The sequence below is a fragment of the Sander lucioperca genome, chromosome 22 (genome assembly GCF_008315115.2).
Source record: "Sander lucioperca isolate FBNREF2018 chromosome 22, SLUC_FBN_1.2, whole genome shotgun sequence".
Classification (NCBI taxonomy): domain Eukaryota; kingdom Metazoa; phylum Chordata; class Actinopteri; order Perciformes; family Percidae; genus Sander; species Sander lucioperca.
The window spans coordinates 12,618,288-12,642,836 of NC_050194.1; the positions used below are offsets into that span (position 1 = coordinate 12,618,288).

The window sequence follows — 24,549 nt, forward strand, 5'->3', positions numbered from 1 at the left end:
TGTGCCAAAGAAGCTCAATTTGTTGCCTCCTCTCTTCCGCTCCTCCCAATCTGTGGACAGGAAGGCTCCACATACCTAAGGCAAAAAACTGAATTGGCATCGTTGGTTTTGTCTCTTCGATTAGCTCATCTGCAATGGCCCTGGAAATGGCACTGGAAGAATAAAACCTAGCTCATTTGAACCCAAGTCTATTTTGAAATGCACAAAGCTAATGTAGACCTTCCTAGTTATCACTAACATCACTGACTGACCATGTGTTGGTCATTATGGTCAGTATGCTACTTTGTTTTGAGACTACTTCAGCTCACTTTGTACCTAAACAGAATTTTTTATTTAAAAAAATAAATAAATAAAAAAAAAAAAAAAAAAGGTACAAAGTGAGCATAGGTGGTCTCAAAACAAAGTGTCAAAGTAATTCTGTCCTAACTAAAGCTGAGCTCATAATATAAGATTTACATAAAACGTAACACTATAGTTGGCTATGCATAACAATGGAGTGGAAAAGCCTGAATATTAGGATAGCTTACCGATCTGAGCTGCATCAATCTCATCATCATCATAACATATCTGATGGTATTTCATCATGTCCTATGTACAAATCTTTCATCAGGATAATGTGCATCCATCTTTGATTCCCTCCAACATGAGGGAATAATGAGAGAGTTTGCAGTGTGTGTGTGTGTGTGTGTGTGTGTGTGTGTGTGTGTGTGTGTGTGTGTGTGCTTACATCTCCATCTGTGGTCCGAATGAGGAGCAGAGTGGGTTCGTAGCCTTCACAATGCGAGTAGAATCTGGAGGAAAACGTTAAAGTTTAGTTCATTGCGACTTCTTTAAACACCCAATGCTAAATCTAAGGATACTTTGGTAGATTTACCAAAGCCCATGTACAGTTAAGTAAGGCACTGTTTAAATATAGCACAAAACAGCTAATGGTTCCTAATTACTCTATTAAAGACTAATTACTTCTGTTCCACGATGGCATGCCTGCTGGTTACTGCAGACACAGTATGTACGGTATATAGAACAGGTTTACGAAAAAAAAGTACAAAACAAAATACCTTCACAGGTCTCTTTATTCATTTATTAAATAGATATTTTACCGATTTTAATCCAGCTCTGTGTCATGCCAGTGTGGGCAGTGTGTTTAGATGAACTGTGTTTGGCTTCCCTCTGTGGCGCTAGTGCATGGAGCTCCCCGCAGCAGCAGCAGGCCTTCCAAGATCTGACAGATGACGCGAAACAACGTGCTTCACCACGTCATTCGCCGCTCCGCTCCTCTGTGCACTGGCGTCACAGACGGAAGCCAAACACCGTTCATCTAAACAGACTGCCACCACAAAGATGACACAGAGCTGCCCCTTTAAGTTGCCTGTGTTCCGCCTAATAGAAATAGATAAGAAAAAAAACTAACTTTATGCTTATTTGAAATTTTTTTTTCAAATTTACAAATTTGTTTTGCTTTTTTGCTTCTGGACTATGTTTACATTTATCTTTCCTTTCAGTTTTTTGGCCATGAAGCAAATTCAGACTCAATGCTTAACAAGGCCTGAAATGTAAAATTTTAATCTAACATACATGTTTTGGTATTGAGGTGAGCACTGGACAGTTTACCTGTTCAGGCTGCAACCATGGGTGGAGGTTGTGAAGAGGAGTTGTGGTTGGCACAGGGCAAAGCGCTCAGGGATCCAAGACCAGATGTCCCGCATCTCCTTGGTACTGACAATCTCCGAGGAGAAGGTGTCCGGGTTTAGTGCCAGCTGCACGTTCCGCCTGCAGATGCCCAGAAACATGAACACATAAAGAGACAGAGAGGTACAGAATGTGAGGCAGATCACACAGGTTATGATGCATAAACCTTTAAAAGTCATTTAAAGAAGATAATGGTGTGAACTATTTATTTATTTGAGAGTCTGTTGACACTGATCAACCCTTTGATGTATGATCATAGTGAAATAATCTTTGAAAGAAAACAGAGCTGGCTCTGGAAGGTAGCATAGAGAAGAGAACCCACCTAGGACTGTGAAATAACCAATGTAGTAACGCAGAAGGGAAGTGCAGATGAGACAGAAGATGGTGGGTGGAAAGACATGGCAGAAACCAAACAAAAAGGAAACAAGAACATTGTGAGACAAGGATGCAAGAGCAACTTAAACCATTTCCCAGAGCAAGCCAGAATATAAAGCTTAAAAAAGAACAAGACATTCTTGCCAATATCACGATAACAAAAGAATATAAAATATGCAGAGCTGAATAACTATCAAATCACATAATGCTACATCCTTGATGACAAAAAATATTATAGATGTGTATACCAGGAAGAAATTCATGTGATGGATTGCCATGTGTGCCAAAGTAAGGCCGCTTAGAAGCAGCCTAGTTTCAAGTAAAAGCAACAGAATGCTCACAAATCACTACATAAAAATAAGATTATTGACTATACCGCTTCTGTTTGACAGTGATTCCTTTCTGCTGCAGGGACTTTTCATTTGTGAGCTGCAGCAGGGTGATCTCCTTACGGCTAAACATACGGATGGAGAAGGCCTTCTCTAGTAACTTGTCGGGTGTGACAGTGGAGGCAATGCCCGTGATGAAAGCTTGAATGTCCGCCCTAACTTTGCCTGAATCCTGCTGCTGGTTGCTCTGGCCTCCCTGGGCCCCTGCTTTATGCTTGCGATAGAACTTGAGCAAGGCTATAGCCACACGGAAGAGAACCTTGTAGCCCTCCACTAGGTAGACGTCTAGGACCCTAACCATGTGGCTGAAAGGCAGGTCACCCAACACCCAGCGCTGCCAGTCTGAGTAGACTTCAAGCACATCTTGGGCTGTGGCCACGATCAGTTTGTGGGCGGCTTCGCAGTACTTGTTGGCCAGGTCACCAAAGGTCATGCAGCTAGACTCATGGGCCAGGAAAGTCTGGTCCAGCAGTCGTTTGCCTGGCTCGTTGCAGGCCAGTATGCGGCTGACATGCTCAAAACACTGAGCCTCGTCTATGCTGAAGTGCAGGAGCAATGAAGTAACAGCTGGTAGTGACGGGCAGTGGGATATATCTGGAAACTGTCCAGCTACGCAGTTGATAATCTGATGGGCTGAGGCTACTGCTTCTGCCTTCAGGCAGTACTGTGGCAGAGGACTTCCATCCACAAACTCTGGAAGTGGAATGTGGGAAGAGGGCTTCTTAGTGGCTGCATTTCCCATAATGTCGCGATATACTTCTGCATCTGGGGTCACTGTACGACAGGGAATGTTTTTGATGAGCTGCTGGTAGACTTGGGCCCGTAGTTTGTGGTTTTTGGCCCAGTAACCCTGCCGAGCCATCTGTTTGAACTCTTTCAGGTCTTTACAGTCTACCTTGGTGGGCCCATTGCTCTTGGCCAGATCCCCCATCTGGTTCCAGTCCACAAAGCTGCCATAGTCTTCTTCAGCCATGCTGCTGGAAACTTGCTGGACTGCCTGAGAAGGAAGAGAGGAGGGACGCTCCGGGGTATTGCAAACCTTCTGTCCTCCACACAGCAGATAACTAGCCTATTTTTCTTCACTGCCCATGATAGTTACTGGAAGACACAAAAGAGAGACAAAAAAAGAGATTAATGAGCATCATCATAAAAAAAGATAGACAAACAAATAACTGCAGCAGCAACGAAGCATATAAATACATTAATTATCCAGTTATGTATTTTTATACTGAGCAGTATCAAATAAAGGAAGATAATCATGGACATCTTCTACAAAACCCAGGCCAGTCCTTGGAGAATTCCTCCTGTTCCTATATAACTGGGCACCTCCTTGACTAATATCAATTAGTTGAGGCGAATACAGACTTGGGATACATGTAGGCATGTTTATGCATATCTGGTGATTTGCAACAAGTTACAAGGAATGTATTGGCCACAGTAAGTCTGTACTGTAAAACAACATTATCATATTTCACTAACAGATTTATGCTCTGGTTAAGATCTACAAATGGAAAAGAGCATGTACATCATGCATTTCATTTCATCTGAAGCGAAAACAAATCAAGTAAACCCGTAGCTCGAATGGAATGCAGTATCTTAGTGATACCATATAAACAGCCACAAAACAACTTTGGATGTCCTGTTTTGCACAATATTGTAGACAGATTTAATTGGCCAGGCAAAGTTTGATATTAAAGTAATTAAACGGGGATCTCTGGTGGTAAGGGGAAAAACCTAGCGCATGCTGTAAAAGTTCACTGGCAATATATTTAAAAACTGAGAATGGTTGTTTTACAATCATCAAATCATGTCACACTGTTTTTCAACAAGTCACATGACGATGTCCAACGTTCACTTGCAATATACTGAAAATTATGGTCATAAATTCATCAGACAATTTTCTTCTTCCAACAAGTCACATGGAGGTGCATACAAATACATTACGGCATGTAAAACTGGAAGTACTTATGGTTAAGTATGTTAAGAGATTAACTGTCCCACATTGAGGGTATGATAACCTCAACCTTGCCATTTTACCTTTGATACAGTATGTAATTTGTCAAAGCTAGACTTCAATCCAGACCCAACAAAATAAATTTAATTGGTTAAAGGCTTCTTTAACATTTCAATTAAATATCGTCAGAATCAGGCAATATACCCTCTCTGCACATCATCCATTTTAAGAACACCTATTTAGATGAACAGAGGTCTCCTAAACCAAAGCCTTGATACCCATAGTCTTCAAAACTCGACTTGTCATGTATACATGCATAGGGAGGCATGGTAGCATTAAGGATACTGTAACTTAAAATTATGTTGAGTAAAAGATGCCAAACCCTACAAGCTTTGCTGCCATTAGGTTCAACTGGCCGGGCCTTATTAAACATTAGTGCCGATAATTTAAACTGGGGCTGCTTACCCCATGATGACAAATTAAGTTTGCATACTGTACAGGTAGGCTTGGCATAAATAACAGGGGTCCAAAGGGTATTGGAGTAGTATCCTGCCAATATGGCTTTTCTAATGTTATGAAAATTGCTCATACAGTGCCTGTCCTTATCCAGAAAAGAGGTTAGCCAACTTAACTCGCATAATGCATGTGCACAGGTCTACATACTACTGTCTGTAATAGATGAGGAATGAAAATGGGTTGGCAACTACGTACACTGTATATTTGCACTGAATAAGCACTAACAGCTCCCACCAGTGTGTTCATGCATTTTGCTCAAATCCTTTACAAAATCTGAAAATACCACAATCGTTTTCTAATGCTATAAGTCACCTATCCAAAAGATGACGTATCTGTTGCAAATTAAATTTGAATACTCAAAAGTACTTCATGAAGAACACTGACTGACATTTTAAGCCTTAAAAGAAAGCTTATCGGAGCTAGACATTTACTGTAATTGTACCTCTGGGTCGGCATGTCTAAGTAACGTTGCTGTGAGCAATCAAAGATTTCAATTTTACCTCAGAGGCTAAGCAAATGTAAATTAGACACAAATACATTGGCACATAAATGGCTAATGTCAGTGTCTGCCACCTTATCTCTGAGCTGTAGGTAACATGAGCGTATCTGCGGCTACAGGTCTGTCACCACACACTGAAATAGCAGCTGCAAATGCACGCAAAGTTGCACAAACTGTATTTTCAGTCTAATAACCAAGAAACGTTAGTTAGCCAGCAGAGGTGATAGTAGCCTGTGCACACGGGTCACAGGGTATTTAACATTACCGCCCGAGTAAATCTGATACACCCTTTTCCATTCAGACTTGCCAAGTTAGCATTGCTAGCGTTACCGTTAGCTAGCCGCAAGCAGCTCCTGTCAGTGCATGTTAGCAGCTAACGAAACCTTAACCAGACACACAAAACTAGCAACCGGACAACATAACAAGGAATACTGACACGAAGCCATGCAAACGTCGACACCAAAACAACCTAGTAAAATATGTTGGCTAACGTTGCTGCACCAGCTAGCATGAATGTTACCAACCACAAATGAATTTGGTCCGCAGGCTGTCTTGGAGTTTGTTGATGTGAGGAGATTGTGGAAAAGGGATGCATTTAAAACACAAAGCCGGCGACAGGAATAAGGAATAAGACCAAAGACTGGTAAGCAAATGATAAATAACTGACAAGTAAACTGACGTTATCTTTACCTGGATGTGAGATGTCTTGAGACGTGAAGTATTCATATTAAGTTGCCTTAGGCATGCGCAGTGCCTACATCCTTGGTTAGGTCCCCTTCTGTGAGCGTGCTGGAGCTGCAGAGAGGGCCTCAGGTGGATTGATTAAATATAGCCTACACTGTTTACAGCCACTTCTTTGTACGCTCTGCTCAATTCACAATAAGTTGTGAATGAAGAAACCATATTATAGGCTAATACACATACTGTAGTCATTATGTGCTACTACTTATATCAGACCATACATTATTATTGGAGCATTATAGAGAAAACCACAAAAAAATTAAAACCATTAAAAGTATGATATTGTCCTATTGTGCACCAAACACAAATATTATAGGCTATTCCAATGGTGTACTCAGAAGCCAACGCTGCTGTGACCATGTAGAGGTTGCATAACAGATCACAGTATCTGCTTTTTCTTATTAACTTGCAGACATGCTCTGTTAAAAAAGTGATGGCACTGGAAGAGGACAGGAAGTACCCTAGCAAGGGCAACAAACCCTGCCTTTGTCCTGTATTTAAAGGAACCGTCCAAACACAACCGCCCAACACATGACAGTTATTACTGATAATTAAATTGCGGAACCATCATTGCCTCCCAGAACAACTCAGGGTAAAATGTTGTCTGGTCTCGTCTTCTTCCTCTTAAACACGGCTGATGTTTTTCATGTCCTCATTTACTATAACCTTATTAGTACTGCAATAGGTTAGAACGATTGTGCTTGATATGCTGATGTGTGATAGAGAGTGTAGGTAATCAAATATCAGCCTTAGCCAAAGATTTACCAGCGTTTGGCTGAAAGCTGGTAAAGAGTTTCCCACCCAAAATAAGATAAATCCATACGCATCTCAGCACCCATTAAATTGCAGAGCATTATACTTCTTCATGATATTGATTGTGTTTTGTCTCTCTTGGAGATGCAGGAGTTCCTCATAGCCAAAGTGGCGTACACAACCTCTAACTACAGCTTGTGTGGATCAATTTGGCACTAAAGTGTGAGAGCAGAGAGAAAGAAGAGAGCAACCATGTCACATCACATGAGCATGATAATCTGCAGGAACTCACTATCATTATGATTTTTTTTCACATTCCATTTGCCTGCACATTGTAAAACATAAAACATATTCAGGACCTCCAGACAGCGGGTGTATGTGTATGTTGGTTATGGGAAATTGTGTGTGTGCATGCATGTGTATTGTATTTGTGAGTGGGGGTGATTTTGAAGGAAATTAAAGAAAAAACATGAGTATGAAGGATTGTCAGTGATTGTGAGTGTGAATGTGAGTGAGCGTGTGTGTGTGTGTGTGTGTGTGTGTGTGTGTGTGTGTGTGTGTGTGTGTGTGTGTGTGTGTGTGTGTGTGCAAGAGAGAGAGCGAGAGAGAGCGAGAGAGAGCGCGCGCGAGAGAGCGAGAGACAGAGAGAGAGAGAGAGAGAGAGAGAGAGAGAGAGAGAGACAGATGGGTGTAAAGCCAGTAAGCCTTAAGGTCCTATAGCTTATGGAGGTTTATGCTCATCAATTCCTTCTGCTCCCACACACTGCGTGACATCACTCCAGTAACCCCACCCCACCCTCCTATCTCACATGTACACACACATGCACACACCTGTGCACACATGCACAGAGCACACATTGTACATACACATAAGGCAACAAGGAACTGCAGGGCCTGAAACACCCACAGACCTAGCCTGTGAGATCTGACCAACCCTGTAATTCACATGGGTTAGACCAATTCCCTTTAAAGCATGCACCATTAACAACAGGGTTTTACTCTAAACACAACATAATTAGGTACACTTAAATACTGTACAATTAAATAGACCTCTGTAGCCTAGAGATATCAATTTGTGCAGGGAAAGTGAATGTGCAATTGTATTGTCTCTCAGCAATTGTCCTTCGATAAGGCACTAAGTCTGCAACTGTTCTGGTGTGCAGCTGCCAGTTGGCTAAATAAAGGTTTATCCACAAAAACTGTATGGATGTTAATTTTTTTAAGTCTGTAAAAATTAAATAATTTGCCAGTGACAGCTTTACAAATGTGAGGTTTGTTTTTTCTTTGTTATTATCATTGTGAATTAATTGAGCACCTTTGTGTTTTGTTGTTTACTGTTTGTCAGACAAATTAGCAAAGATTTATATAAATAAGCAAAATGGGATGGGAGTGGCATATAATTGAGTAATTGATTAGTTTATTAATACAGCATAGAAAGATAATCAATAATTGAATAATCTTAAGTTGGAGCTCTCAAAGTCAGAGGTCCCGCTCCATAAATGGTATAAGCTGTAGAGTCTTATTGCTACTAGAAGACTTCCTGTAGCCTCAGCAGGTTTACCTCAACTGACATGGCTGGTGCTGTCAGCCAATCAGGGTTCAATGTTGTGACTGCTTACTTGTTGACAGGAGTTAGGTATGGCATCTGGGCCCTTAAGTCGACTGCTTATTGTGTTCATGGCCTATTTTGTAAGAAATTGGGGCACTCCCCGTTTGTAGCATCGCTGTATGTCAGCTGATTCAGCGACATATGTGTCTCTCTCTCTATCCAAATGGGATGTTGTTAATTAGTTAAGTAGTCTGGAAACTTCTGGCATGCTGTATGGCACTGTGATCTAATTACTATTGCATGTTCGTTCTCATGATCACCCTTTTCAGAAGCAAACTCTAAATAGATCACAATACCATTTTTGTTTCCGTCATCTTTTCCTGCGAACATATTTCAGTTTTTGTGGGGTCCATTTGCTTTGAATCATGCCTTACAGAATAATGTACGTCTCCTAAAGGCAGTCTTGACAGGAATGTATGCAGTTTTGAACTATACTATACTACAACTATACTTGGCACACATTAGAGCATGTTATGTCAATGAAAACATAAAATATATCTTAAAAATGTTTGAAAGCTTCCCAATTAAAACCCACATGTATTTTTTTCAGTGCTTTGAGAAAACATTTGTGGTTAAGCTGCATTTCCTTTCCTTATTCACATTAAAGTACAGGTATGGCGCCCTCTTCAGGTACCTGGGAGACTATGATGTGATCTGTGGTCAACCTGGGTGGCTGCTTGTCACCAATGGTGCAAGTTTCCTAGTCGTGCATTACTCAATAAACCAGTATTGTGACGAAAAATAAAAAACACTGATGCTCAGTGAAACACGTCCTTCAAAAAGGTCAGACCCTTTGATAACTTGGTATGGTTTCTCTCACACATTTACATTCTAGCACTTACAACCGAATGAAAGCCGAACCTGAAATAAAGAAATAAATTCAATAATTCCTGTCTGATTAAATTATTTGACAACTGTGTTACAACACAGTAAGTCAGAATTATAACTTAACTTAACCTTAATTGTTATCTACAAAGTTTCCAATGGGTACTTTCTTGGGTCTAGCTTACAGTTGTCATTGTCATTAAATTTGTACTGTCTTTTGTCAAAGGTTTGCACCATTGGAGCTATTTAAATGAGCTCCCTGCTTGAGTATCAATTCACTATCAAGGCTTAAGTCTAGCCAGCAAAACTGAAAGAAACTGTGTCACCCAATAGCGTGGGCTCCATTGTATCTATGAAAGGCCTAAGCAGCACTCTGGGTATTGTTTCTTTAAAGGGGAGTCAGGTTACCTTGACAACCACAGGATGCCTACCCATAGGCCCTGAGACAGAGAAAAGGCACGGCCAGAGAAGGAGGGAAAAAAAGTGAAAGAGACAAAAAAGGAGGCAAGATATTTCCCAGCCCCAACTTTATTTTCTTTTCTTTTTTTAGTTTGTGTGTTTTGAAAACAGGCCTGATGGTTGCCAGTGGGTTGGGACGGAGACCCAAGGAGGTGAGGATGTGTGTGTTAGTGTGTGTGTGTGTGGTTGTCCATGTGCTAGTTTGTCTTGTACGCTGAGCTGCTGACATCTCTGTATCTGTCTCACATTGACACACAACAGCAGTTTGGTTTTATTTAGTTTCAGTATATCTGTAAACATGTTGAAGACACTTACAGAAAGACCACATGCTGAAAAGGCTTTATGGCCAGTCATGCTGGCAACAGCATTACTTGAAATCTATTTATGCCTTCAGACTTTATTGATGCAATTCATGTGGAAAGTGTGACCATTCATTTGCTATATAAAGAAACTACAAGGGACCTTTAGTGCTTAAACCCAAATATGGGAGTGGAAAATGTAATTGTGTTACAATAGTTAAAATATGTTTTTCTAAAAAATACATGTTTTACTGAGCAACTTACTTTGCAATGTCCTTATTTTGACAGTGAGAGCCAACATCCTGTACATAGAGGGCCATGCATGTTGCACTGCGACCACGAAGGTAAGGCTCAGCATTGTTAGATCAGTGGCTAATTAGTGGCCAGGAAGTAGTACAATGTACAGAAGAAAGTAACTGATGCAGTGTGCCTCATCCATGCCTGTCACTGCAGTGTACACTGACATTTTGCTTAACTTGCTTTAGCTGGCTGAAAGCAAAAGATGCTATTTTCATTCTCATCTTGACAGCTGATAGGTCTGAGTGGCACCTCCCAGTGACTGTTAGGCTTGTTGACAAAGCACAACATAATTGATTATATTCATGATCACATCTTCCTTTTATGTGGAGCTGTAACCCTAGTATGTGACATCACCTACAGATATCAGGCCAACTAACCAGTATTCTGTTTTAACATGATTTCTCCTGTGCAGATTTACAGCTCTGATACTTTTCCATACTGTATATGCCCTCAACCAAAAACACATGAAGTCGTGATGAGTGCTCTGACAGCTTTGATGAAATGCAGATTGATAGAATGAAATGGAAATAATTTGTTTGGATCTGAATCTGGAGCTTTACGGGCACTAGGAGAGCCTGAACTGTTTGTGCATGTACTACAGCATGTTTCTTTGGGTAAGGGTTGTTGGGTTTACTGGCCTGATAAAAGAAAGAGTGAAGTGACTGCTCTCTCTGCCCCAGTTAAACCCAAGGCTGGGAGCCCATGTGAGCAGAAAACAGACACATGCTATAATGGCACATCACGATTTCAACATTTGTTTTGACACACCAGGGTCCTCACGTGAAGTCATGGAACTATTTAGTTCTCCACATACTCAAGACAAAGTCAGGCTGTACGTTTTTATTGCATCAAATCCGCTCTTAAAAATCAAATGTATAAAGTTAAAGGAGATTTAACTAGTTGGTTATGACACATATTATTAAAAGGTGGCCTTTTATGTCATGTCCTATATGTATTTGGACATACTAAGAAAATATAAATGTGACATATCTGAAATTGTTTACTCTATTGCATATACTGCTGTGTCTGTGCTAATTAAAAATATGTATGATGCATTATACTGGGCATGTACAAAGATTGTAGCTCAACCCTTTGAGAAAATAGAAATTATAATTTGAGTAAAAAATATATACCCACATAGGCCTATTGAGTCAGCTGTAACACCTGAAATTGAGAGTGCAAACTAGTTAGCAAGCTAGAAGTAAAGGTTAAATTTAGCTATAGTTAGCTAAAAATAATGGATAAATAATTGATGTTGATAGCCAAAAGTAATGAATAAATAGTTCAAATAGATATTAGATAAATATTAGTTAGATAAATGTAATGCGGATAAACAGTTTAGTTAAGGTAAAAGAAATGGATAATGGTTGAAGTACGTAAGATAGCTAAAACTAATAAATTAACAGTTGAGCTAGTTAGCTAAAAGTAGCCTAACATAAACAGTTAAAACAGGTAGCTATGGATAAATGGTTGAAACAGTTAGCTAAAAGTAATCGAAAAGGGTTGAAATTGATCATATAGTCTATGAAATTGATAGATTAAAGTAATGAATACAGTTTTTAAATTGTTAGCTTAAAGTAATGGATACATACATGCTTGACATTTTTAGCTAAAAGCAATTGATAAATGCTTGACAGTTGAAGCTTCTGCAACTCCAAGGTAGATGTTGAATGCAAATTTACCCAAACAACCTAAACATTGACAGTTACAACAAAGAATTTCTAATAAGGGTAGACGGGCTTTGGTTACAATAACATAAAAAATTATCCAAAACAAAAGAGGTTGGGTACTGTATGCTGTAGCATTTCAAGAGGTTTCTCTGTGTATTGCGCCCTCTAGTGGTTGCCTGGTGCTCTGTCTGTGCCTCTCTCTGTTCACCCTGCTGCTGCAGAGCCTCTGGGTGCCACTTGAGACGACCAGGGATGAACCTGCTGGGAGATCACCTGAGGAACAAGGTAACACACACACACACACACACACACACACACACACACACACACACACACACACACACACACACACACACACACACAGTTTAGCTTAGAAGTGGACTTTTGTTAGAAAAAACAAAAGCCTTACCTTTTTTACCTTTACACCAGGTAAAAACATTCATGCACTACTGATTATGAATAATGTAAATAAACACATTAAAACACATCACATAAGCTCACTCAGATGCAATGTCTTCACACTAAGCATTGATTGGGGAATCACCAGGGGATAAGACCTGACTGTCTTCCCAGTGTTAGATGAAGCTTTGTACACAGGTCGCGGTGGGTCCTCCCATGTGTCTAACAGTTGTGGGTTTGCGGCCCTGTTCAACTCTATTGTCTGACTAAACTGTTTCCCTAAAGCACGGCATTTAAGGGGGTAGGAGAAAAGGTTGTTTGGACAAAAGCTTTCTTCCTGGTTTACAAGGAAGAGACAAACGTCAACAACCTCCGCCAGAGTATGTTTTGTGCTTTTTTGGAAATAGACTCGTGTTTTAAGTGGTTCAGGAGGTCTCTAATTAATGGTCAATGGTGGATTTGTCAGGAATCTTGATTTAGTAATTTAAGAGTGTTTCCATCATTTGAATAGTTTCTGGTAATGTTTTCTTATTCAATTAGATTAATTAAATGAAAAAGTATAATCTGTTACAGTTGATTCATGTTGAATTTGTTTTTTTGGAAGTTTTTTTTTTATTCAAAAGGTACTTGATTCACTACTGAATTATATGGAAAGTTGCCATCTTATGAGGGTTAATAATCAAATACACAGGTTTAACTTAACAGAACAAACTCACATTTTTCTTGTGAAAGGCTGATCAACCCATTTCAGAATGCGATCACATAGAGGACTTTTTATCTAAACATCCTGTTCCTTTTCTTCTCAAATTCAAAGAAAATTGCTTTTAGCAGACGATATAAACCACTGGTGCATCTCAGCCACAGACCCACAATTGCTCCGTGCTTTGAGGGACCCACCACAAGTTGTGTATAAAAGAGCCACCCAGCAATGATTGTGTTGGAAAATACCGTATACCACATGGGGGAAGCTGCTGGTCAGCGTGCACAGTTAATCCAGCTCAAATTGACCAAATGTTCAGTTTCGATCAGTCTCTGCGAAACATCACCCGTCTGACCAAGTCATTAGATGTTATATTCAATCTAAAAACCTCCCTTGTTTTGATGTTATAAAAGGATATCCGAAAATAAAGTTTCACCAACATAACTATTCTTTTCAAAATGGTATGCAATGATGTTGGCTCTGACACTGAGGAAGTTTATATGAGTGGATTATTATTATTTCATTAAACCATTGTGTTATGAACACACATAATAAGGAGCTTTGTACTGCATATTCTCCATGTGATCTGACAATGTGCAGAAACAACTTATAATATATTTTCTGCTACGTTATATGACAAGTAATGGTTGCACACACGTACCCACACACATCATTTTATTAGCTGCACATACACACCTTTACGAGTTTTTAAATGATTTGTTCATATAGTTATCTCACACAACTGCCATTAAGTTGTTACAGGATCCCACCTCTTCTCTCCCATTTATCTTTCATTGCATCTGTGCCCAAAGGGCCCCTGGGCCTGTAAGGAGTGATGTGCTGAAAGTCAGCTGAGCAAACAGAGATGGAGTGACATCACCAGTCTGGTGGATTTTACAGGTTAAAGCTCTTTATCCAAGGAGATCCTTACTCTGACCTCAAATCAACCCTAACATCACCAGCACCCCAATATAACACTCAGTATTCCTCATTCACTGCCAGCACACACACTTTTAACAGTCCTCCTTGCATAGAGATGTTTCAATGAAGACATCCTTGATCTGACATCTCTAATATCTTATTTAAGCCCATCCAGCAAGCTTTTACAAGGCACATTTACTGTTTTTACAGTTATGGTACAGTATGTCTGGTAACTACAGTAGAATGTCTGGAGGCTATGTGGCTAACATAGTGCTTAACTGTGAACACCACTACTTCAGGTCAAACACTTTACACCAGACACCCTATTAGAGCAAACACAAGAGGTACTGTAGAGTTTTCATCTAACATTGTTTGTGAAAAATGTATCATATATTGACACTGTAACCCACATTTTTTGTTGACAGTGGGTCTGAATGTTGGAATTACTTTTCTTTGAATACACTTTATTGGTTAAGAATCAGAATCAGAAAGGGTTTTATTGCCAAGTACGTTTTTTAACACATACAAGGCATTTGTTTTGGTTTTGTTGGTGCACGTCACACATTCTCTAAATGGATTATTAAACAATATAAGTATAGGTATAAACAATATAAGTATAAGTATATGTACACAGTATAAAAATAAAAAAATAAAGATAGAAATAAAAAGAGCATTACAGCAGAGAGAGTACAGTGGCATGAAGAGCCAGGGGTGGAGTGTGGAGAGAGTCAGGGTGGTTTCCGGGCCTTGTTAATAAGGCTAGGGGCGGATGGGAAAAAACTGTTCATGTGGCGTGAGGTTTTGGTCCTGATGGACCTCAGCCTCCTGCCAGAGGGGAGTGACTCAAAGAGTTTGTGCCCGGGGTGGGAGGGATCGCCACAATTTTTCCAGCAAGCTTCAGAGTCCTGGTGGTGTATAGGTCCTGGAGCGGTGGCAAATTGCAGCCAATCACCTTCTCTGCTGACCGAATGACACGCTGCAGTCTACCCTTGTCCTTGGCAGTGCTAGCAGCGTACCAGATGGTGATGGAGGATGTGAGGATGGACTCAATGATGGCTGCGTAGAAGTGCACCATCATTGTCTTTGGCAGGTTGAATTTCTTCAGCTGCCGCAGGAAGTACATCCTCTGTTGTGCTTTCTTGACGATGTTCAGCTCCCACTTGAGATCTTGGGAGATGATAGTTCCCAGGAAGCGGAATGACTCCACAGTGTCAATTGTGGAGTCACAGAGGGTGATGGGGGCATGTGATGCTGAGTTCCTCCTGAAGTCCACAACCATCTCCACTGTCTTTAGAGCGTTGAGCTCTAGATTGTTTTGATTGCACCACTTCACCAGGTGGTCAGCCTCCGACCTGCAGGTGTCAGGGGGGGTGGAGGGGGGGGGCCTTTAAGGAGGGCATTGGTGGGGGGGCCCAGGACCCTGCTGAGGTGGAGAGGGGGAGGTAATACACTGTAGCTGGAGCTGTGGGGAGGTGTCGTGGTGGATGGTTTCAGGACTGTCCTTTTGTCTTTCAAATCGACAGTAGAACTCGTTCAGGTTGTTGGATAGGTGTTGGTCGTTGAAGGAGTGGGGGGCTTTAGGCTTGGCAATGGTTCCCAACCTGGGGGTCAGAACCCCCCTAAGGGGCTCCAAGATAAATCTTAAGGGATAAAATTTGATTAAAGAAATATAAATGAAAAATATTTCTGTTACACAAATTGATGTTTTATTTAGTCATTTTGTCTCTCCTTGGAAAATATTGTAAATGTTTACCTTTTTAGGCCTGGAAAAACTGAACTGCTTACAACTCATTTCTGCATCAAGTGTGTAACAAGAGGTTGCAAAGAGATGTTGCATTGTTTTAAGGGGTCACAAGCCAAAAAAGTTGGGTGCAATGCACAACACCTGAATAAAATCAATGTGAATGTGCTGTTTGTGATTAGCTTGAGGTTAGCAATTTGAGCTTAGAGCTACCTTCTGCCATGAAGGTGTCTGTAGAAACAATCACAAAACTATGCATACAGTATATGAGTGTATAGGCCTGCGTGTGTGTGTGTGTGTGTGTGTGTGTGTGTGTGTATCTGTATGTGTGTGTGTGTGTGTGTGTGTGTGCATGCTCCAGTTACACTCAGAAATATTTTGTACTCAGAAATTTTGACATCTCTATCTGTCATAAAAGAGTATTTCAGGAAAATCCCTTTCTGTAAAAAAAGACTAGATGCCATTAACCCCTACATGGAAAATGAATATACACATAGCCATAATTGCTGCTTTGCAGCAGATCAGGTTAAGAAAATAGCATTACATAACCCTGCTGTTTCATGATACACAGAACAAGATTTGCCATGACATAATGCATAGTATTACTACTTAAACATTACGATAAAGGGTAGCATATGATACTGTACATACATGACCTGCCATGTTGTATATACTTTATGTCACAGGTCAGCGTGGGCTCGGCTTTCGCAGGCTGGCTCTTCGCTTGGAGGCTTTGAGTACTCAGGTGCAGAGGCTGAGCAGAGAGAGAGATGTCACCCAGCTGACCAGAGATGATATCAGTCTGTTGCTGCAGAGGTAATCAACAACATCAGTAGTAAACAGAATAAAGCTTATTGTTGTTGTTCATTCAGTGTGGTTACATGTGGGTTTGTTTTCCAGCTTTAGAAAGGACCAGCAAGGCTTAGCCCGTTTGGTGGAGAGGGAGCTGAAGAGAGTGTCTCAGAGGCTTGACCAGCTCAGCCGTCATCAGCACCATCACTATCCCCATCAGTCTCACACACCATCCCCAAATGATGACCTCAGACTACACACAGGTTATAGATTTGTTAGATTAGAACTTGTTATAGATATAGTTATATAGTTATAGATTCAAAAAGGAAAATATTATTTGTTGAACTATGAAGCCTTTTGCAAAAAAAAGAAGAAATACATTTTTTTTTTTATCATGATGATTTAAATGATTGAATCTGAAAACCTTTCATAGATAATTACTGCTTTATGGTATGTAGGAAGCTGAAAGGATAAGACAGGCAAGTGATCTGCTGTCTGTGCGCCCACTTTACTCTGGATAGAGAGTTTAGGAGACAGTTTTGTATCTTACTTTTTAGTTTGGATTTGTCATGTCCTGTGGGTGGACAAGTTCATACCCCAAAACTGAATTTGATTTGAGCAGATAGGGAGGATTTATGGGGTTTAGATTAGTCTGACTTGGTCCCCACAGTGAGATGTGTGTGTGTATTGGGCTATTACATACAAATCTAGCCTAACTTAGCTTTAATTTTACGATGCACTTTGCTAAAAGCAGTGCATTGTCCAAGCTAAAACAGACATTTTGGGGTTTGTTCCAGTTATAATATACTATAACGTTCTGACTACACCAAATAAATACACTCCCCCCCTTCTTGCATGTTGCCAGCTTCAATAATTGCAAGCTCTTCTGTGGTTTACTGCAGTGGTAGTGTGATACTCCGAGCCAAATGCACGGTTCATAGCCTCAATAGAGGTTAACCACACAGTGAAATTAACAAGCTGTGATAATGGAGGGTGTGAATAGGGGGGGTTAAAGGGCAGTGGGTGCAGGTGATTATGGGGGATGAAGTCCTTGAATAGAAGTTTAACAAGTCCCACAGAGCCAGTGCTGATCAACTGGCCGTGGGGAGGAAAAAAAGTTTACATCTACACTACGACCCTCCCGAGAGGTGTCAGGTGAGAGTCGGGTTACGCACCCCTGTTGGCACGCAAGGGGTTGTGTGTGTGTGCGTGTGCGTGTGCGTGTGTGTGTGTGTGTGTGTGTGTGTGTGTGTGTGTGTGGGCAGTGGGGATGAGTGGCTACATGCTCACCTCCCTTCCAGAAAAAGGGAATCCATATAACTGGGGCCACACAGACACCATACTGTGCATATGTGAGGGTACACACTTGTCGACATGCACACATTTACACACATGCCACCCGTATGCACCCAAAAAAACACTTCCCCAACAGCACTAGCCTATTCGCCCCTTACCCTCCTCCTCCTCACATTACCTCACACCCATAAAATAAGACTGAATTACCCAGGAGTCCTTTCACCAACTTGTCTACTCATACTCTTGTTTTTGCAGAGGGAGCACTTTTTTTTCTTTCTTTGCTGTGCTCCTATAGCATATCACTGTTTTTAGGCTTTCACACCTCGGCTATGCCTACAGGTTTTCTTATCTTTTTTTCTCTCTTTTACTACTTTGTTTTACATAGTTAAAGACTGTGTATTTTGGCAAGGGCTAGCATTGTAAAAAAGGGTCTGTTCAGTAGGAGGCAGGTGGGTCAGGTGCGTGTGAGTGTGTGTGTTCATTTCAGTTGATTGACATTGGCTAGAGATGGTGGGGGGCTTACGGGAAAGGGCCTCTGAGAACACACTGCCTGTACTCTAATGCCTCTTACACGCATGGCAGCACTCTACATCGTGCCGATGGCTGCTATTCATTGTGAACGTTTCAGTTGAGAGGCTGTAAATCAAAGTTATTATCCACTGTTCTTCATTACCCACGTTGAGTCAACTCCACAATGTGCTTTTTGAAACTGGATTGTGGAATAATGATGCATTCAAAATGGCCACATAAAGAAAAACGGTGTGACAGTTAATATCTTACCCATAGGGCCCGATGAGAAGTGTGAGGTGCCAATGGATCGTGCGTATCCGGTGTGTGCGGAGAAAGTGGAGGTGAGAAAGTGGAAATATATGTGGTAGCATGAACTTAATCTGTGTGTGCACTGCTATAGTTGTATTGAAGTACTGTAGGTCCTCCACTAAAAAGTTTATGTTTGATATTTAATTTCCAGTATATGAGCTAAATATACCATTTTAAAATAATAGGTATCACAATACAGCATGTATATATCAGCAAAATAATGTATATATCATTTTTATTTATACTGTACATCACCAATATTGTGCCTCGTTACTTTGCCTGATTAACACCTGTCTCTCTGGCAGTTCCTGCGGACCCGTTGGCAGTCAGACCCCTGTTATGCCTTTTATGGGGTGGATGGTACCACCTGCTCCATATTGACATACCTTAGCCAAATAGAGGACTTTTGTCCCCCTCGTCTTGGAAGAAACCACTCTGCGCTGCCATGGCACCAGAAACCTCACTCCTACACAGAGAAGGTACAAACACATCATTTTCATTCCATTGAGTAACACGGTACTATGAAAGTAGAATGATTAAGCTCATGATCTACTCTACTAAAACACTATCATTTCTATCAGATGTACATGCTTTGCACTACCTTACTGTTTCACAATATGATTGTACACAGGCTATGATACGTACAACTCTGAGCCCACTGCATGGGGTCATCAGCAACAACAGTGGTGCTGCCGTAAACTTCATCCGGTCCAGAGTGGAAAGGATGTCTAAACGGTGGATACAGGCTGCTCTGAGGATGAGGCAGAGCAGCAACAAGACAGCCTCGACCCAGATGAGGGTATAACCAGCAAGACAACTCTGCCAAGCATAATTCTGTTTCGTTTTCTGATTTTCAAGTTAATGTCTGGAATTACCCCAACACCCATGCTCTAGGTGCTGCTTTATCCCGGGGCCCTGGCTGGGAGTGTTGGCCAGCGTTTTGAGGCCCTGGTGGAGAGAGGGGGTCCTCTAGGGGAGCTGGTCCAGTGGGCCGACCTCAGCGCCTGTCTGACAATCCTGGGCCACAACCTAACCTTCAGCACCTCACAGCAACAACTCCACAGGTTGGCACCACTGTCATATTCTTTTTTGCCTGACACAAAATATTATGTGTATTTGGAATGTACTGATTACATATATGAACAGACGTACTTTAGTAGTTAACCGGATTGACAATTTGTATTCATAGTTGTCTGGTCTATGATAACTTACTGATGAGAGAGGCAAAAGATCATTGCTGAATGATGCTGAGCGATTAGTGGTGTGATGTGTGTTTATTGTGATTGGTCCAGCCTGGTAGGTGCTGCGCCAGGCCGAGGCAGTTGTCCAATCCAGAGGCCTCTGACCTATGACCTCATCTACACTGACTACCATGGTCTTGCTCATCTTCAAGGCGCCATGGGACTGGCTTTCCTGCATTACCAGTACGACCACATAACCACCAAATACATAATTATGTTTCTAGTATATCAGTAGGCCTACTTCTCTCTTCTCTGAATAATACTGCATCTTTATTGTACATTGAAACAGTTTAAAAAAAAAAATAGTAATGAGCTATAAGTGTGTTTAATGGCCTTTGGGATCAAGACCTTTAATGTATTGGTAGATTTTGTGATTTCTTTTAAATCATTCTAGGTGTCGATTCAGAATCCTGGACTCTTTTGGCACTGAACCAGCCTTTAACTCGGGGAGTTATGCGCATAGTCATGGATATAAAACACTGTGGGGCAGCTGGGGTCTGCAACCTCTGCAGTACATGACCATGTTCCGTAAGTCGTGTATTTGTGTGTGTGTGTGTGTGTGTGTGTGTGTGGGGGGGCGTCTGTAATTATGCAAACACGTGACATGAGTGAAACCACATCTGTGACACCGTATTATGGCAACTCAGTACAGTACATTGATTCAGAAATGCACTACCCAACTCAACACACATTTACAGACATATTTATATCTCGCTGCTGCAGCACTGATCCTTCACATACACCCCTCTGAGCGTCTTCACACAGTGGGAGGATTAATAGCTGAGGTTAAATAAACTTGGTGCCCAGACAGAGCTTTCATTCCAACACCTCTCCCTGTCATCTTTCCCACCCTGCCGGGAGATGGAGACAAGCTGGCCGCACTGGGCTGAGAGCCACTCTCCATGCCTCAGGCTGGAACACTGTTTATTTGTCCTGCTGAGGGGGAGACAGGGATGGATGTTAGCGGATGGTGGGGAAGGGGCAGAAAGAGAGAAACAAAGACACAGGAAGTAGCAAGAAAAGAAAGAAGCTTGAGAAAATAACGGGCGTGTGTTTATGCTTCTGTTTTGAAATGGGGGAGAGGAAGATAGTCCATAGAAGGATACTCAACAGACAAGCAGACGAAGCAGAACTGTAAACAGGCAGAGAGAACCCTGAAACCAAGAAACAAAACTTCATTCCTTCACAGCTTGCTGTCAAAACCCCCGCATGTTGCATGATCTTGATCATATCAGTGTGCTGTTGCATATCTCTCCTAATCTGATAGGTGAGCCTAAACAGGTGTAAGAGACAGGGAAATGATGTGCTGTTGTATGGCTGAATCAGGGGAGATTTGGCAAAAGTCTCATAAACAATTACCTTGAGACCGGAGAGAATGACACACACGCACACCTTTGCTGGCACATTCCTAGTAAAGTAAATGCTCATCTTTCACACCTTCTTCAGTGTGTCAGAGGGCAGCAGGGTGGCAGCTGCCTATCCAAACAGCCAGATGTTAACCTCTCATATATGTCCAGTTCTCATTTCCTTTAACAGCTGATTTTAACAGCTGAGTTTTTCCTCTCTCACAGATTTTGAATCTCAACTGTTACTCACCTTTAATATTCCTGGCCCATGTTGTCAGTAATGCCTGCTCTGTGATCTGTCATGTCCAGCTCATACTCCTGATAACTCCTTCCTGGGCTTTGTGAGCGAGGAGACAGCGAGGGACGAGGCGAGGGAGGAAGAGCTGGAGCCAGACACCTACAGGAAAGATAGGATAGCAGTTGTTTACGGCAAACAGGACTACATGTGGCAGGTATAATGACCAAAAGATTAAAGCATATGTGAAAAGGCTGTGAGTTAGCAAGAAATGTGTCAAGAAGTCAGCTAATACACGACTTTACATGATAGTGAAGATTTTACAAAGACATCTTTAGTGTTTCTGTACATGCTGATCTTAAGATACTCTCTGGCCTGTATGTTTCTGTATTATGTGTATATACCAGGGCAAATCTGAGTATGTGCAGGTGATAAGTGAAGAGCTGGAGACACACGCTACAGTCTACCAGCCTCCAGGACTCGCCTCTAATCTGCCCAGCTTCATCAAAAACCACGGCCTGCTGACTCAGGAACACTTCCTACGACTTCTCCGGAGGGCCAAGGTTAGATAGGAGTCCGCGAATCTGGATCTTTTAAGTGCATCTTTTGATTATCACTGAGATTTTGACATGCTCATGTCACCTCTGTTGCTTCCCTCTCAGGTGTTTGTAGGTCTTGGGTTCCCCTATGAGGGTCCAGCTCCCATTGAGGCAATAGCACTGGGCTGTGTCTTCCTTCAGCCACGATTTGACCCACCACACTCATCAGACAACAATGACTTCTACAAAGGCAAGCCCACCACAAGACAGGTAGGTAACTCCTCAAACTAATAATACAGTAATTGAATATAAATATTATACACCGATTTTTAGATCTAAATAAATCACTTTGGACCACAGATCTCCTCCCAGCACCCTTATGTTGAGAAATTCATCGGCAAACCCCACGTGTGGACTGTAGATGTGACCAACAAGACTGATGTACGGGAGGCTGTCAGAGCCATTCTTCGCACAGAGGTGGTGACCAGAAAACAAGCAGTTATACTGTATATAAATTTACATGCATATAGACCGTATGGCCCTATACATTTCAGGTACAGTAGCGCTGAATAAAAGCTCATGTGTATGTTTTTGCAGTTGAAGCCTTTCACTCCTCGAGAGTTCACATGTGAGGGAATGCTGGAGAGGGTTCGCAGTTATATCGCTCACCAGGTACAGAGATGTAGCCGCGTAGGATAGACCTGTTTCAGTATTTTTTTGGTGTTCTGTTAGACTCCTGACGTGGCCTGATCTTAATCTCTAAAATAAGGGAATTTCATGAGAGTTTTTGTGACATATGATAGTCTACAATATGTTTTTTTAAAGGCTGTATTCTTCAGATAAAAGAGAAACCTTTTAGTTTGGTCGTCAGCTTTCTTTCTCTTAAATCCCTCCAGAATTTTTGCAGTAAATCTGTCCCTACTTGGCCACCAGAAAGCACTCTAAGGGTGCGCCTGGGTCCGCTGGGTCAGTCATGTGTCAGTGTGTGTCGACGGTCCTCCCTAGTGTGTGAGCCTGCTCTGTTTCCCAACCTAAACAGTCCTGCTGCATTCGCCAGGTGAGAAATCAGCAGGTGAACACTGTTCAGGTGTGGAGAAAGACACATGCCATTTGTGCCGTATGCAGCTGAAAATAAATACACTTTCATTTTTCATTTTGTAGACTCGGGATAGGCTGCTCCAGCATGGAGCAGGAAGTCAACCACCTGTTTCCTTCCTACAGCCCTTGGGGTCGACAATGTGGTCTTCAGCAGGAGCCTCTGCTGTTCAGCTGTGCCGGCTCCGACCACTCTTACCGCAGACTGTGTCCCTGCAGAGCTCACCTACCTGGACAGGTGGCACTGTGCCCTGACTGCCTCTAAACAACACTGAGAGAACTCAGGAAATAGGGGGAAAGGGAAGATGAAAAAGGTAATACGATGAAGGCAGCACCAAAGAGCCATCTGCAATACATACAGATGAAGAATTGATCTCGACCAAAGAGAGCTGGCTGTCCTGCCAATGCTATTGAAAGCTTTGTGGTCTACACGCCAAAGCTGAAAGATAGTAGATAGAGTATCTGTTTTATTATTTGTGCACATTGATATAACTTGAATAATCTCAGTCAGCATACCTGGCATTTAGTTAGTTTTTCACTACAATTGTACTTATGTTGTGCCAAGTGGGTACAGTTTACTTATGTAAAAATTCAAATATGGCAGGGTGCATCCACTTTCTAGATTTGTCCAATGCAATTGTTATGGACAATACTTTTTGTTTTGTTTTTTTCACGACAGTCATTACTCAGGTACCAAAAATGAATGATTGTCATTTCATAAGTGTTTCAAGTGTTGAAGGATGATGAATTCAAGGCATGGTGTCTTGTGGTGCAGAATGAAATCCCTCTTGTTTTTGTAGCTTTTCGTTGATCCCTTAAGCAAAACAGTCTTTAAAAGAAAGGCAAGATTCACTTTAGGAAAAAGGTGTACTTAAATAGAAGTGAGAAGTGGCACTTATGACACTAAAGCCATTTCATTCTCTTCTTCTGCTTCAGATCATACGCAGTACATTCATTAATTTGCTTGCAGTAATGTATCACACCGGTCAGCGTTGCATGGGATTACCGCTCATGTAACCCCTCAATGCATTGCTGGCTGCAAATATTAGCCCGGGCCTCGGAGGAGAGCGGGTGACAGCCTAAGTGATGAGGCTCATTATCTCAGTGAATCATGGATAACCTCAGGATGCCTTTGGGAGGTCACAGCCATATGACCATGATTATACTGTCATATAAACCATTGGTTCCCAACCATCTTTGACTTAGGAAACCCCCTCAGCTCTGTTTAAACCCAAGCCCCCTGCCAGTATAGGCAGAACCTCATTGTTTGTCTTTCAAACACATATTTTGCGTCATTTAGACCGGGAAAAAAGTCACTGAAGGCAGGATTAATTATGTTTTCTTGAG

At 41.6% G+C, this 24,549-nt stretch overlaps 2 protein-coding genes across 4 annotated transcripts in view; one reads left to right on the plus strand and one right to left on the minus strand.

Moving 5' to 3' along the window:
- Nucleotides 1-6,339, minus strand: part of tbc1d24 (TBC1 domain family, member 24) — a 12,183-nt gene extending 5,844 nt beyond the window's left edge. The window contains exons 1-6 of one of the 3 annotated variants that reach the window (XM_031315468.2): nt 6,113-6,339; nt 2,441-3,551; nt 2,012-2,017; nt 1,612-1,770; nt 728-791; nt 1-75 (exon numbers count right to left, since the gene is read on the minus strand). The exon at nt 1-75 is cut by the window's left edge and continues 21 nt beyond it. In XM_031315468.2, coding sequence (XP_031171328.1) covers nt 1-75; nt 728-791; nt 1,612-1,770; nt 2,012-2,017; nt 2,441-3,426 — 1,290 coding nt within the window. In that variant the 5' untranslated portion in view covers nt 3,427-3,551; nt 6,113-6,339. The other 2 variants (XM_031315469.2, XM_031315470.2) reach the window with 2 other exon arrangements.
- On the plus strand, nt 5,854-24,135 carry LOC116061332 (alpha-1,6-mannosylglycoprotein 6-beta-N-acetylglucosaminyltransferase B-like). Its single transcript, XM_035997192.1, has 20 exons — nt 5,854-6,065; nt 9,901-9,961; nt 10,397-10,452; nt 12,248-12,363; nt 16,526-16,655; nt 16,740-16,894; nt 18,714-18,778; nt 19,052-19,225; nt 19,378-19,545; nt 19,641-19,810; nt 20,039-20,170; nt 20,382-20,515; nt 21,643-21,785; nt 21,976-22,131; nt 22,231-22,377; nt 22,468-22,584; nt 22,705-22,779; nt 23,004-23,164; nt 23,269-23,519; nt 23,562-24,135. Exons 3-19 carry the CDS (start codon nt 10,427-10,429, stop codon nt 23,465-23,467), a joined length of 2,268 nt encoding a protein of 755 aa, XP_035853085.1. The 5' UTR covers nt 5,854-6,065; nt 9,901-9,961; nt 10,397-10,426; the 3' UTR covers nt 23,468-23,519; nt 23,562-24,135.
- Nucleotides 24,136-24,549: the final 414 nt, after the last annotated feature.